General features: G+C 60.2%; 1 protein-coding gene across 2 annotated transcripts in view; it reads right to left on the minus strand.

Annotated features, from left to right (window-relative positions):
• Positions 1–309: 309 nt before the first annotated feature.
• CUNH10orf90 (chromosome unknown C10orf90 homolog) overlaps positions 310–14,182 on the minus strand; it is an 88,113-nt gene continuing 74,240 nt past the window's right edge. For both annotated transcript variants that reach the window (XM_070433266.1, XM_070433267.1), the window contains exons 3-6: positions 12,406–12,599; positions 11,110–11,287; positions 3,871–3,934; positions 310–567 (exon numbers count right to left, since the gene is read on the minus strand). In XM_070433266.1, coding sequence (XP_070289367.1) covers positions 396–567; positions 3,871–3,934; positions 11,110–11,287; positions 12,406–12,599 — 608 coding nt within the window. In that variant the 3' untranslated portion in view covers positions 310–395. The remainder of the gene's footprint in view (positions 568–3,870; positions 3,935–11,109; positions 11,288–12,405; positions 12,600–14,182) is intronic.

A 14,182-nucleotide genomic window follows, 5' to 3' on the forward strand; every position in this document is an offset into this window, starting at 1 on the left:
CAGCACACCTGGGCTCCACACACATCACACCTGCTGGCGGCACAGCACACCTGGGCCACACACGTCACACCTGCTGGCGGCCACAGCACACCCGGGCTCCACACACATCACACCTCCTGGCGGCCACAGCACACCTGGGCCACACACATCACACCTGCTGGCGGCCACAGCACACCTGGGCCACACACATCACACCTGCTGGCGGCCACAGCACACCTGGGCCACACACATCACACCTGCTGGCGGCCACAGCACACCTGGGCCACACACATCACACCTGCTGGCGGCCACAGCACACCTGGACCACACACATCACACCTGCTGCAGCCACAGCACACCTGGGCCGCACACATCACACCTGCTGGCGGCCACAGCACACCTGGGCTCCACACACATCACACCTGCTGCGGCCACAGCACACCTGGGCCACACACACAGGTCACACCTGCTGGCGGCTGGGCCGTTACCTTTTTGAAGACTTCCGCGCGGAGTCTGTTACTCTGTAAGATCACCCTTTTCTTCTGTTCTTCCTTTTTCTTTCTGACTTCCGGCAAGTTGTTATAGATTCTGAAACAGATCCAGGAAACACTGTGAGTGGTAGCAGGACCATGTGTGTCGGAGGGGCCTGCAGCCCGGCTGTCAGCAGGCGCCTCCATCTCACAGGGGAACTCTGCCCACGGGCTTCTCATGAAAACTCACACTTCCTTGTAAAACCCGGGGTTCCAAACCAACTGCCTAGCCACGCCGAGTGCCAACTTGCCCCCATATGCCACCATTCACTGTGACCCAGGAAAGCAGCAGCAATGGACGGAGGAGCAGGACTGGGTTGGAATCTCACACACACACACACACACACACACACACACACACACGCACACACACGTGTGCATGCGTGTGTGTGTCTCCCCCTCAGCGACTGTCTCCTACGTAACCTGCTTCCAAACACAGTGCAGGCGAGCGGAGGGTGCTCGTGTCCGGGAGTGAAATTAGGCGCCTCCAAGGGGCAGGCGGGCCCATGGGGGCCTCTTCCAGATGCTTCTTTCCTACCTCCCAACAGAAGAGTTTCCGCACGGATGCCAGACAGAATTCTCTAGAATCCACGGCACGCGTGCTGCCTGTGCCGGGCTTTTGCATTGGCCACCCATGGCGCTTGGTGAAACGATGGGTGACGCTTCTACCCAGGAACCAGGAGGTCACAGTTCAATTCCCAGTCAGGGCACAGGCCCGGGTTGCGGGCTTGGTCTCCAGTAGGGGGCGTGCAGGAGGCAGCCAGTCCATGATTCTCTCTCATCACTGATGTTTCTCTCTCCCTTTCCCTTCCTCTCTGAAATCAATATAAAAAGAAAAAAACCCCAGCTCTTTCTCGTGTTGGAAAGCCAGACACGTTTTGCTGACCAGGTGCTGCCATCGGTAACAGTCCTCACCAAGTGGAACAGGACTGATGCTGACAAAGCCAGCACCTGCCGCTATCGTGGTTCCCGGGCGCTCGGCTAATCGCGCGACGTGGGCTGTCTCACACTCCTCACCAGCCGGGAGCGGCGTGGGGTCCCGCGGTTACGGGGTGAGGAACCCAGGCCCGGCCAGGTCAGGAGACTCGTGGCCTGGCTCTCAGCCGGGACTCCGGCCTCCGTCTGTTTGACCTGGCCCAGCACTGTCCCCCAGCCACGGAGCAGAGTGACCCGGGAATACCGGCGCCTGGCACGGTGCCTGGCTCACTGTGGGCATCCGCACGGTCTGAATGGAGACAGGAGCCATCGTCGCCTCCACAGGGACCCGTCCTCCGGACACCGAGCGTCTGAACCCCGTGGGGCGTTTCAGGGGACAGTCCCCCGCTCACCCTGGGGCCTCTTTCAGAATTTATTACATTTTATGTATTTATTTAATTAATCTTCACCGGAGGGTATTTTTCCATTGATTTTTAGAGAGAGTGGGAGGAAGAGAAGGGGAGAGAGAGAGAGAGAGAGCGCGCACAAAACATTGATGTGAGCGAGCACATTGATTGGTTGTCTCCCGCACCCCTGACGGGCGGGGAATTGAACCTGTGACTCTTCCGGCAGCCGATGCGCTATCCCTAAGCCACACCGCCCAGGGCTGATGCAGTGTTTTCTTAAAAGACCTTCCTAAGTGAATTATGCTCCTCCACGGAACAGACCACTTTGCAGAGTTAAAACCCGTGAGGGGAGTCATCCGTGTTCGTATCTCCCGACAGAGGCAGCCCGCACAGACACGTTATATAGTGAAAACATGGAAGCAGCCGCGGGAAGATGAACTGCAGCGCGGTCCCACTCAGGCTCAACGTTAGATCGCGGGGTCGGTACAGAGAGGATGGCAGAGGCGCCGGGGAGGGCGTGCAGGGCTGGGAACTGGGCGTGTCTGGAGAGGGACCCAGAGAGCTGGCGGGGGGGGGGGGGGGGGGGGGGCGGGGGTGAGGGCGGGAGGGGGAGGGGGAGGGGGGCGGGGAGGGGGGGGCTGGCGGGTCACAAGGGACTTGAGCTTCAGCTCTGTTATTTGAACTTTTAAATGAAAATGTAACGTAGCAATATAACTCATAACAAAGGGTGCAGTGTGCCCCAGGGTGGGGTGCGGCCTCGGGCCCGGCCAGAGCCCACCCAGGCAGCCCACGGAGAGAGGGAACCGTCCCGACTCCATGGAGACCGGCCTCTGGCGAGGGGAGCAGCCTTGGGGGCCATCCCCTCGCTCGCCTGTCCCGTCCCAGCCTCAGTCTCCACCTCAGCAAACGCCGGGGCTGTACGCTCGGCCCGCGGACGCTGGTCTGACCGCGATGATTTCCGTGGGACGGCGCCCTGAGAGCGGCCTTGGGTTTGGGGACCGAGGGGGAAGGATGTGGCGGAATTTCCCCCCTAAATTGGAAGGGAATGCCTTTGGCATGAGGTCTACACAACTTCGCATTTCTAACCCAGCCAGCCGCGCAGCGGCCCTTTAAAAACCCGCTAGGAGGGCCGCGGAGCGCAGCAGGCCGTTAATGGGACGGTCCCCCTTCGCCGCCCGCCCGCTCGCTGGCGTCTTTATTTACAAAGAGGTCTCCTAGCCCTGGTCCAAGTTGGCTCATGTCACGGGGACAACATAATCACGGCCGAGGCCGGGGGAGCCGGGTCCGGCCTGCGCGGTGCTCTCTCTAAGTGCCCTCTCCATCTGGCTTAATTATTATAATTCTTCCCAGCGCGAGGTACTTCGTTATAAGTTAATGGCATTTTGCTTGCATGAGCTTGGCCAACATTGCCGAGCTATCACATTTCCATGAGGAGGCCAGAGCCGGGGAAGAATGGCCGCCTTTGTGTGCACCGGGTGGGGGAGAGCTGGTGGGCGTCTAGAATAGCAACCGGCCGGGTTTGCTGGCATCTCCCCACCCAGCCCAGCCCGGCCCGGCCCGGCCGGAGGGAGGGAGGGAGGGGGCGCCAGGGAGCAGGCCCGTGGCCCCGGTGGCTTCATGGGCCCCCACGTGCCATCGGCCCCCACATGTGGGCCCTTTTCCGCAGCCCTGAGCACCGAGGCCCTCGGGAAGCAGCTTCCTCCTCCGCGTAAATGACCGTCCGTCAGAGGCGCAGGGACACAGAGCACCCGCCCAGCGCGACGCGGGACCTGCAGGAGCGGCCTGAGGAGTCCGGCCATCGCTGAGAGACCAGTCACCGGTCAGCTCAGGATCCAGGACCCAGCGCTTTCCTGAGGATTTTCCACGAACGGCATGAAGACCCGAGGCACAGTCCCACGGCCACACTTGCCTGAGCCAGCTTTCCACGTTCACGGCCAAGACGACCTCAGACCTTACACGGGGACCAGAAACTGGCCCCTCGGGGTAGCACGGGACCCACGGACCCGCCCACCCCCTGCCCCCCTCACGCCACCAGGTACCTCTTGGATCGCATGTGCATCTCCTTCTCCGAAATGCACCTTTCTTTGGGTTTGAACAAGTTATCTGCAAGAAAGGAAAGAGGAGGGTTCATGTCAGAAGGCACGGGGGCTCCGCACACTCTGTTCCCGGCTCTTCCTCCAAGCGCCGGCCGTCACCAACACTGAGGGCACGGCCGATGCTCACACCACTGATCCCCGCCCCCCGCCCCCAGGCTGGTCTAGGCCGTAGTGAACTCCGGGCACGAGGTGGGCATCTGGCACACTTTATGGACAGTGACCTCCCCTTTTTAAAAATAGATTTTTATTGATGTCAGAGAGGAAGGGAGAGGGAGAGAGAGACAGAAGCATCAATGACAAGAGAGAGTCATGGACCGGCTGCCTCCCGCACACCCTACACTGGGGATCAAGCCCGCAACCCGGGCCTGGGCCCTGACTGGGAATCAAACCCTGACCTCCTGGTTCAGGGGTCGATGCTCAACCACTGAGTCACGCCGGCCGGGCCGTACTTCATTTTTAGAAACAGAGCCGTGGTCTCCGAGGGCGGCGCCAGGGGTCACCCTGGCTTCAGGGCCCCGGTGAGCGGTCACCGCCCCACGGAGCAGCCACGCCAGGCGCCGGTGCCTCTGAGGACAGGAGCCCCCGCCGCAGCGCGTGAAGAGCGGCGCTGGGACACGCCAGCCCCGCCCAGGCCGCTTCGTGGTGGGAGCCGGCAGCCACCCTGCGTGTGCTTTGTTCCGGAACACGGCGAGATCCCACCACGAGTCCCTGTGCCTGGAAACGCTGCCTTCACAGAGCGAACGTGACTGGGGAGAGCCGTTGTCGGCCCACGTGTGGGTCCTCGTGCACTTTCCCTGGAGCTCCGCTCCTCCTCATTCACTCACGGGAGAGGGGATGGTGGCTGCTCCCCCATCGCCGCTAAGTAGAGGCGGCTTTCTTTTCTTCTCAATAAAATAAAAGGAAATGCCATTTCTGTGTCGCTGGAAAATCCGTTTGTTTTTTAAAACCCTGTGTCTCTGGCGTTCGCCTCTTTATTGTGTCCCAACCCCAGGGCCTGTTGCTAATTTCAATGGCAAGGCCGGACCGGCGTTCGCCTTTGCCTGTTTGAAAGTCAGCAATCAGCTCCCAAGATAGGGGTCCTCCTGAGGCTGCTCTGGGGGTGCAGTCGAGTGAAAGCCAGTCCCTCCAGCCATTCATCTCGATAAACACACGCAGGTGTTTATTATGACCCTCATCTCACGCATGTGCAAACATACACACACACACACACACACACACACACAGGGACAGGCACAGAAGGTGAACCATTCTCCGCTCCGGCACACACATGCGTCCCGAGTTCAGAGCAGGAACACCAGCTCGGTCCTTCCATGAAAAGACAGGGGCGCAAAAACACACAAAAAAGAAGAAAACAACAACAAGAGAGAAAAGATAGGGGCCGGAGCTCAGAGGTGGACTTGCCCAGGGCGTTCCCTCCGGACGGAGCCGGCGATGGGGAGGCCCCACCATGCGCCCCGGAGCCCGCCAACCTCCCTCCGATCTTCCTGATGGAGAACCTTGGATGCCCATGGGCAGGCGAGGCCCCAGCTCCCCCCTGCAGGAACCGACCCCCAAGTCAACCATGTCTATGAAACATGTTTAGAAAGAAATAGTCTTAACGTAACGCCTGGGGCCGTTCTGCACTGTCTCTCTCAGACCCAGGAGCACTGTCCCAGCCCCCGCTCCCAGCTCCCTCAGGGCCTCCTGATCATTCCAGGCTTGGTTTACACAGTGAAACCAACACCATCCCCCTGCCCACAGGTCCCCGGGCTCTCCGGCATCGCTTCCTGGCATTGCTGGAAGAAAGGGCGAGGAGAGTAAATGGCAGATTGAAACACCAGTTTCTTTAGCAAAGCGTGGTAGGCTGAGGTAAATTACCTCCAAGCAAAGATTCCTAGAGCACTGTTTCCAAAGCGAAATCTTAAGAATTAGATAAGAACATTCCCAGGTTAAAAAAAAAAAAAAAATTAGGAAGATAGGGTTACACAAACTTAAGCAGTCTTCACTGTTGCAGGACTTGTCAGTGCCTTTAACACACACCAGGCACTGTAAACTTCCAAAAGAACACAGCGTGCGAAACATTTCTCAGAGGCATCTGGTGGGATGATCTTTCTCTGAAATGCACGTTTGCTTGTTCGAGGCTTGAGGACATTAAGGAGAAAAGTGACAGGTGCAGAGTCATAGCTCTAATTAGTTCTCAGTTTTCAAAGTTATTTGTGACCATAAAGCAGGGTTTAGTCTATCCGTGTGTCTGGAGAAAAGCTGGTGTACTTGGTCCACATTTTCTAAGAAATGTGCAGGTCTGTACCCATTTCAAGGGACGTTAACCTTAACAGTGGCTCCAGTCCTTCTCCACAAAGCAGCCACGTCTCCTCCGAGTCTGAACCACTACCCAAGGGCAGGAGGCTTTGTGCCCCGATTCCAGGATTTCCCCGTGTTTTGTAAAGAACCACAAAAAACGGTGATTGTAGATGCTGCACAAACATCCGCTCTCCTTGCCAAGTGGACTCACTGACGTGCATCACAGGAGAGAGATCACTTGGAAGGTTAGAGCGAGGCGAGGGGAGGAGGAGCCCTTGATGAAGTCATTCCTCACCATTCTGCACTCTGCGTTCACCTACGTTAACTTAGTCAGAAACAGCCTGTCCTTTAGGTCCACTTCCAGTCACGGACAGAAGTTGGTCTGTAACCCCCCCCTCCCCCCCAGGTTTCCTAAAAACACACAACAGAAGCCCTTCCTCCTGGGGCTGGGAGGGACGCTAACAACACTGGACACGCAGATGTCTTTGAATCAGGAAACAATCCTTTGGCTAAATGATGCTTCTTGCTTCCTCGGGGGCTGATGAAGTAAGAATGCACTGTTATCTGATAAGCACATTTTAAAATTCCTTTGTGAGCAATCCTGGGAAAACTGCCCCCAGATATTTATTCAGATGTTTTATGGAAAAGCATTCATGAGAGCAGACCGGGCAGGGGAGGAGGGGGCAGCCAGTGCTCCCAGCCGCGTGGTGGGCAGCTCAGGGCTATTACCCGGCGCCGTCCCAGATCTGCTGGGTCACTTCTCCAGGGAGACGCTCCGGGAATGCAAATCCGTACTAGGACCTGCTCCAGCCAAGACCCGTCCCTGAGGTGGCTCTGCGAGGGCAGGAGTTTGCAGCGCCTTCTGGAGAATTCCGTCCCTCCACTGGGCCATGTTCGAAAGGCTGTCTGACCTGGCTCACCTCGGACGTGTGGCCAATGCCATTCAGATGAATGCCATCAGCTTCGCTGCGTGCGGCAGGGTTTCCCAGAGGGACTCGGTGCGATGCACGCCCACGGGCACTTACAATCGAGGGAGACGTTCCTAGCAAATACCCCCGGACTATACTCCAAAATGAAGATGGCAAGAAGGCAGGGTGTCTGGAGGGAGACAGGAACCATGAGTCCTCAGATGGAAGAGACTGGATGGGAGTAGTCAGGGAGGGCTTCATGGAAGAAGGGGATATTCCTGATGGGTTTTCCACTCAGTCACAGGCTAAGAGGACCACATGGAAGAACCATGAGGAGGACCTGGCAGGGGGGACACAGACGGAGACAGAAACAAGGCCGCTGGGGCTGTGAGCAGGCCAGGCCCCCGACCGGCTGTGGCATGGAGGGCAGGGAGCAGCAGCGGATGAACAAAGGGCTCAACTGAGCCGTGCAGCTCACCTCACAGCCCAGGGCTCCTCCCAGGAATGAGAGGATGGCACCTGGGGGTTAAGAGGCTGAACTTGAGACAGGCCAGTGAGGCGAGGCAGAGGGAGGGGAGCAGGGAAGCCTGTCGAGGGGCGTGGGGACCCTGATCCGGCTGTTACCTGAGGTCAAGGACAGCAATGAGACGACCAGGAGCGGGAGAGGGCAGAGGCAGGCGGCACGGGGTCCGGGCGCAGGTGGGGATGCTCAGAGGCTGGGCCCAGCCCTGTGGGGCCGATGGGGGCCCGGCTCAGGGTGCGGTCAGAACAGGACAGAGACAGGGACTGCTCAGCGGAGGGCAGTGAGGGCCCTACCTGGGCGGGACCACCTGTGGTGCCACCCCTGTGCTTCCCGCGGGCCTGCCGCCCCTCCTGCCCGGCTCATCCCGCAGGTGAAACCCCATCATTCCGGGCTATGGTCGGCCTTGGAACACACCCACCCCTGGGAACCCCGCCCTGGAGGCCTGCAGGGGTGACGCCCTGGGAATGCTGGTGACTGAGCAGGGAGCCCTGACGCAGGAGGGAGAGCGAGGCCCTCTGACTGGGACTCCATCCTCGGTCTGCACACAGAGGCTGCCTCCCGCCTGCTGCCCGCAGCTCCGCAGTCCCATAGCCTCCCCACAAGCCAGTGTTCACCACCTCCCGCTGACTCTGTCACCCCGCAGCCCCCCGGCCTCTGTCCCCGCGTGCCTCCAGCCCCCGCCCCAGCCTGGCCTTCATCACATCCAGCCGGGAGCTCTGCTATGAAATCTTGCCCCTGCGCTGGCCCCGGGACTAGGTTAACCTCGGCAGCAGCGCCTGCAAGTCCTCGCAGCTTCCTGGGGCTCACCTGGGCCCCGCCTCCCTCCGTGCTCCACACCCCGTCTTACGGTCCAGCGGAGCTGGCTGAGCACCCCGGCCACCTCTCCCCCTGGGCGCCCATCCCCACCCCGACCAGGTGCCAGTCATCCTATTGCACCTGGTCCCCTCCGTCAGAGCCTGCCCTACCCCCCAGGTGAGAACAAAGCCACCTCCTGCGGTTTCCATGGCAACCCAGGACAACTCCTTCCCGGACACCTAGCAAATCCCCGGGTAATTGGCTCTGTGCCTGCCTGGCTCCCCCGAGATGTGGGGAGGCCTGTGAGACCAGGGACCGGGCAGGGCACACAGTGGGGTCTCAAGAAGGGCCTAAGAGAAGGTGCAGACCCGCCCGGCGTCACTGCGGGGCCCACGCCAAGGTGGGGAAAGGGGAGAGGGGCGTCTGCGCTCATTAGCTTTGGGAGGTCAGGCGGCTGCTGCTGGGACAGCAGTAAGGACAGGGGGCTGCAGGCAGGACCTGTGTCACGCCGCCTCCCGGTCTCTCTGTGATACCTACCAGGGGTAAACGTTCCCTCATCTCTACACGGGAACGCATTTACCCTCACATACGTGTGCAGGCACACGCGTGTCACTGCCCTGGGCCTCAAAGACCGCTCAGCATTCATCAGCCAACAGGAGGCACAACTGGCCCCTGGCCCCGTCGTCACTGTCCCTGCACGTCAGGTGCCGGCTGTCCCCCTGGCCCTGTCCAGCTGCCAGAGCTCCCACCCGAACCTCCCCAGTCTGTTGGGGTCAAGACTGACGGGCGGCGCTCGCCCTGCTTGGAGAGCCATGCCGTCTGCTGCTAACAGTCCGACACCGTAGCCAGCTCACCCGTGTGTGACGGATGAGCCAGTTGGGCAGCAAGGAGAACCTCTGCACCCGCCCCCAGCCTCCTGACGGCAGAGAGGCGCAGACAGACGGGCTGCAGACGGGTTTAGCAGCCTGAGCTCCGCCGCGCTCTCTCTCCGCGCCCGCACCCAGCTCTGGCTTCAGAACGTGTCTGATTCACCCGCGAACAGACAGACACGAGAGCGCGGACACCGCGGGGATAGGCAGGGGCCGGACCCTGGTCGCTGGGGCGGTCCCGGAACTTGGGGAATGAAAAGCTGCCTCAGGTACTTAAACTAGTGACGGGTCCAACCCCTGCATCACACACGGTCCGAAGGTCTCCTGGTAAAGGAATGTGAGCCTGGAAGGGTATCTGCTTCGGGCAAAATACCACAGGGTGACGCAGCGCCTAGGACCGTCTTTCCAAAAGGGCACGTTCCACCCCGGGGCGCGTGGCCGTGACTTCGTTTGGAAGGAGAGCCTTTGCGGATGCCCTCGGGGTAAGGCGAGGCCACGCTGGGTCAGGGTGGGCCCTGAGCCAAGGACTCGTGTCCTTAGAAGAGGAGGAAATTCAGACACAAAGACACACACACACACACACACACACACACACACACACGGGGAGGCCACTGAAGATGGCGCATCTATAAGCCAAGGAACAGCAAGGAGTCTCAGAGCCCCCAGAAGCCCCCAGAGCCCCCAGGAGAGAGGCCGGGATGGCTTCTCCTCTGAGACCCTCACAGGAATCAATCCTGAGACACTTGGACCTCGGACGCCTGGACTCTGGATCTGGCCTCCGGACTCTGAGGGGATCCTCTGCTGATTTCCCAGCCGCCCAGCCGCAGTCCTTCTGTACAGCAGCCCGGAACGACCAAGGCAGCCCTCGGATACTGCAGGGGACAGTGCCCTGGACCATGTGGGCCTGCAGAGCGCACGAGGCCCCCTCCCTTTGCGACGTCCTGTCCTTAGCACGTGGGAGTGTCCCAGGGAAGGAGCGGTGGGTGACTGCCGAATCCCTCGCCCCGAGAAGGCTGCATTCATGTCCACCTTGCCAGGGTCTGAGACCACCGCCCCCCCCCCCCCACCACCCCAGCGCTCTGGGGGATCCTGGCCCAGCCTGCCGTGGACAGGGGGTGTGGGGGGGGGGGCGCGGCACAGGAATCCTAGGACAACTGAGGCTCCCTGGCCTCCGGATTCTCAGATCCGAGCTGCGGCCGTCAGGATGGGCTCCGGGGCCCCTCCTGCTCTCGCCTCCTGCTGTCCTTGCTGGTGTAGGAGTCTGTTCACAAGCTCCGTGGAGAGAGGACCAAGGCCCGTCTGCTCAGGGCCCAGCCCAGTGCCCAGCCCGGCGCCGGCCGGGAAGGCTCCTAATGACCCTCCTCTGAGTGACAGGCCCCCCGTGGGGTCAGCGTGACCCCAGCCTCTCCGCCTGGATGCCGCCCTCCACCCTCGGGGCTCAGCAGGTGAGGGGGGTTTCCAGATGATGAATGCTGATGCCAATGAATGGGGGTCCGCCCCGCACCCTAACATCTGTCAAGGGCAGAGGGGCCTCCTGCAGTCTGTCTGGAGCCGAAAATGTGAACTTGCTCCCCTGGCGGCGAGGTCCTGTGGCTTCTTTCCCGGCTCTCATGGTGAATTGTGACCCAAGGAAGCTCTGAAAATTCAGTGCCCCATAGACTCTCCAAAATGGGCCGGCTCCTAGGGCCGGCTCTGTGATACCCAGGTCCTGGGTGCGAACACGGTCCCGTGGACATGGTGGCAGCGTGGGACCCCCAATTCCAGTCGAGGATCCCCCAGTCCCCCCGCCCCCAGCCACCGAGCTCACCACTAAGCGGATGGGGGACAGTGAACTGCCTCCTGCTGGCGCGGACGGGAACGGGGCCCGGCTTTGGCCCTGGGCTCTCCTGGCGCTGGGCCCGCCTCTGCTGCGCCATGAGCTCCAGCTTCTTCAGCCGCTCTTGCGAGCGAGAGATGAACTGCGGCCTCCGGGCCTCCAGTGCTTCCTGAGGGAACCCGGAAAAGAGATTATTTTTAAAATATATTTTTACTAGAGGCCCGGTGCACAACATTCATGCATTGGGGGGGAGGGGGTGACCCTCAGCCCAGCCTGCGCCCTATCGCAGTCTGGGACATCCCTCAAGGGGTCATTAGCGCTGCCTTGGAGGCAAGACAGGCTCCTGCCACCACTGCTGCACTCACCAGCAGTGAGCCCGGCTTCTGGCTGAGCGATGCTCCACCTGTGGTCAGTGTGCATAATAGCAACCCGTTGTTCTGCTGTTCGGTCAATTTGCATATTAGCCTTTTATTATATAGGATTGATTTCAGAGAGGAGGGGAGAGGGAGAGAGAGAGGACCACCAATGATGAGAGAATCATGGATTGGCTGCTTCTTGCACGCCTCACACTGGGGATTGAGCCTCACAACCAGGAATCGAGCCGTGACCTCCTGGTTCATAGGTTGCTGCTCAACTAATGAGCCAGGCATTTCTAAGAGAAGGGACACAGGGAGGGGCACATCCGTCTGACGGTCCAAGGAGCTGAGCAAGAGAACAATTCAGGGACCGAAAGTGTCAGTGAGTAATCTGGTCCCCATTGCTTCCCACCGGCTCATGGAAAGGCGGCCCAGCCCCATGATGGCACAGGCCCTCCCAGGCCCCGCGGCCCCTGCACACGGTGGACTAGAACCGACATCAGGGTTGTGAGAGCAAAGGCAACTGTCTACCATCCTTTCTTCCACTGGCCACCCTGTCCATTCATTCATTTCCCACAGGCCCAAATCGGATGCCCTAAATTCCATCTTCCAGGGACCTGAGGGGGAGGGATGGGAGCATCCTGAGCCCCTCGCTCCTGGGTGGGGGTGGGGGATGGGGGACTGGGAGCCTGAGGAAGCTGAGACCCAGGTCGTCCGCCAGCGTCACACACGTGCCTTTTCAGGAGAAACAGCGATCGTGCCCAACGGATGTTATGGTCTCCGTGACTCACACTGTGACACCGGGGCCCAGAGAGGTTAGGGCACCTGCCCAGAGGCACACAGCCTCAACGAAGGCGAGATAGGTCTCCAGCCTCAGCGGCCAAAGTGAGGTAACGTGACCCCGAGAGCAGTCTCCTGCGGAGGGCCTCACCTGCAAGGTCAAGGAGGGGCTGGCTGGTGGTTGCTGGCACTCTGAGCAGCCCTCCCGCAGGTCGGGGGTCTCTGGCTCCTTGGCGAGCGCAGGCTCGGGCGGCGCGGGCGCGGGCGCGGGCCCGGGGATGGCAGCGGCCTCCCGCGTCTGGCACTCCTTCAGCTGCAGCACCAGGTCGCAGCAGGTGACGTCTCCTGGGGGGGGGGGGGGGAGGGGAGTCCAGTTAGCGGCGCCAGCGCGTTTCTCCTGGCCCCTTGCCGCCGTGCGACGCGGAAGACCATTTTGAAAAGGGAAATGCCAGCGGGTTATTAACGGGCCTCATTAAGCCGGGGACATCACGGCTCATCACAGACCCCCGGCCACCCTGGTCACGGGGAGGAGTGCCCGTGGGCGGCCAGCCCTCACGACCCGCTAACGATGCCGCAGTGTGTCCCCTCAGCTGCTGACAGTCAAATGCCCCTCCCACGCTGAGAAGACCCTTTCTGTTCAGTGCTGCAGGTAAGTGTGTCCAAAGTCATCACCGCCTGTTGTCTGGGGACAGAGGACAGCTTTATCTTGCGTTTGCTGCGATCATGATGTAAGATGGTGGGGCTGACTGCTTCCTCCTGGATGTGCCTGTGGGATCATCCCCGGTCCACGTGGCCCTGCCTCTCCCAGCTCACCTCCCAGCTGCCCCTTCTCCACCTGTGGGGGTAGGGGAAGCAGGACCGGCCATTTCCACGTGAGCGGGCTCTGCCTCCGGCATGGAGAAGGCTGTCCCTCTGAGGCCCTACTGTGCACAAGGCCAGCATCCCCGAGGCTGAGAAGGCCGCTCCCAGGGGCACCGCAGCTCTCAGGCTCAGCCGAGGCGGGTGTGCGAAGCTGCTCCGAAGGCTGCAGGTCCGGCACAGTGACTCTGGGCCAGGTACCTGGTTCAAATCCCTCCTCCACCGTTCTCAGCCCCATCTGGAAAGTCAAGTCACTACTATAATGAGGTAATACTGTCCCATATTGTTTATTTATTTTCATTATTAGGATAGTATCTATTTTCATAAATTGACCTCTGTATGTAATAAGCAAGCTATGTATATACTTTATGTAATCAGATTTTATAGGAGAACATATCTGCATTATTGAGATACATGTTGAAATCAAGGTAACGACATAATAAAACAGGAGCAGCGCCGGTGTCATTCTGGCTCGGACCGCTGTTGCCTGGCAGTCGTTGGAACAATACACCGCGTTTCCCCTTCTTGACCAGCATGAATGGGAAACGGGCAGGTGAGCCTGCCGGGGGCTCGCTGAATGCAACCCCGGGGACGCCGGAGTCGCACCTGCTGGGGGAAGCGCATCTTTGGCCTCCGCTCGGCGGCCGCTGGCCTTCAGCCAGACCCTGGCTGGCTTCACGCGGAGATGCGTGAAGGAAATGAACAACGTGAAAGAGCCCACTGAAGAGCTTAATAAATGTGACCAGAGATGGGGCCTATGGTGTGAGATACAGTCAGGGTGTAAAGCGCTGTTGGGAGCTCTGATCACAGAGCCCCCTCCTCAATGCCTCTCAGGACTCTGGCGGGGGAGTCCCCGCTGTGGGGCCGGGCAGGGAGCAGACAGGCCTGACCCAGGACACCTCCACTTCCTGCCTCTCACGTTGGCCCTGGTCCTCCCTCCACCCCCAGCCAGGCCCTCATTTCCTGAGCAAGGTCTGGAAGCCCCATTTTGTGGAGATAGAAATACCTCCCAGGGTCCCAGGTCAGAAAAGGAAGTGGATTGCAAGCCGTGGGACTGCGTGGAAAAGGCG

Source organism: Myotis yumanensis, unplaced genomic scaffold (genome assembly GCF_028538775.1).
Source record: "Myotis yumanensis isolate MYYU_CA2020_CCGP unplaced genomic scaffold, mMyoYum1.0.hap1 SCAF_13, whole genome shotgun sequence".
Classification (NCBI taxonomy): Eukaryota; Metazoa; Chordata; class Mammalia; order Chiroptera; family Vespertilionidae; genus Myotis; species Myotis yumanensis.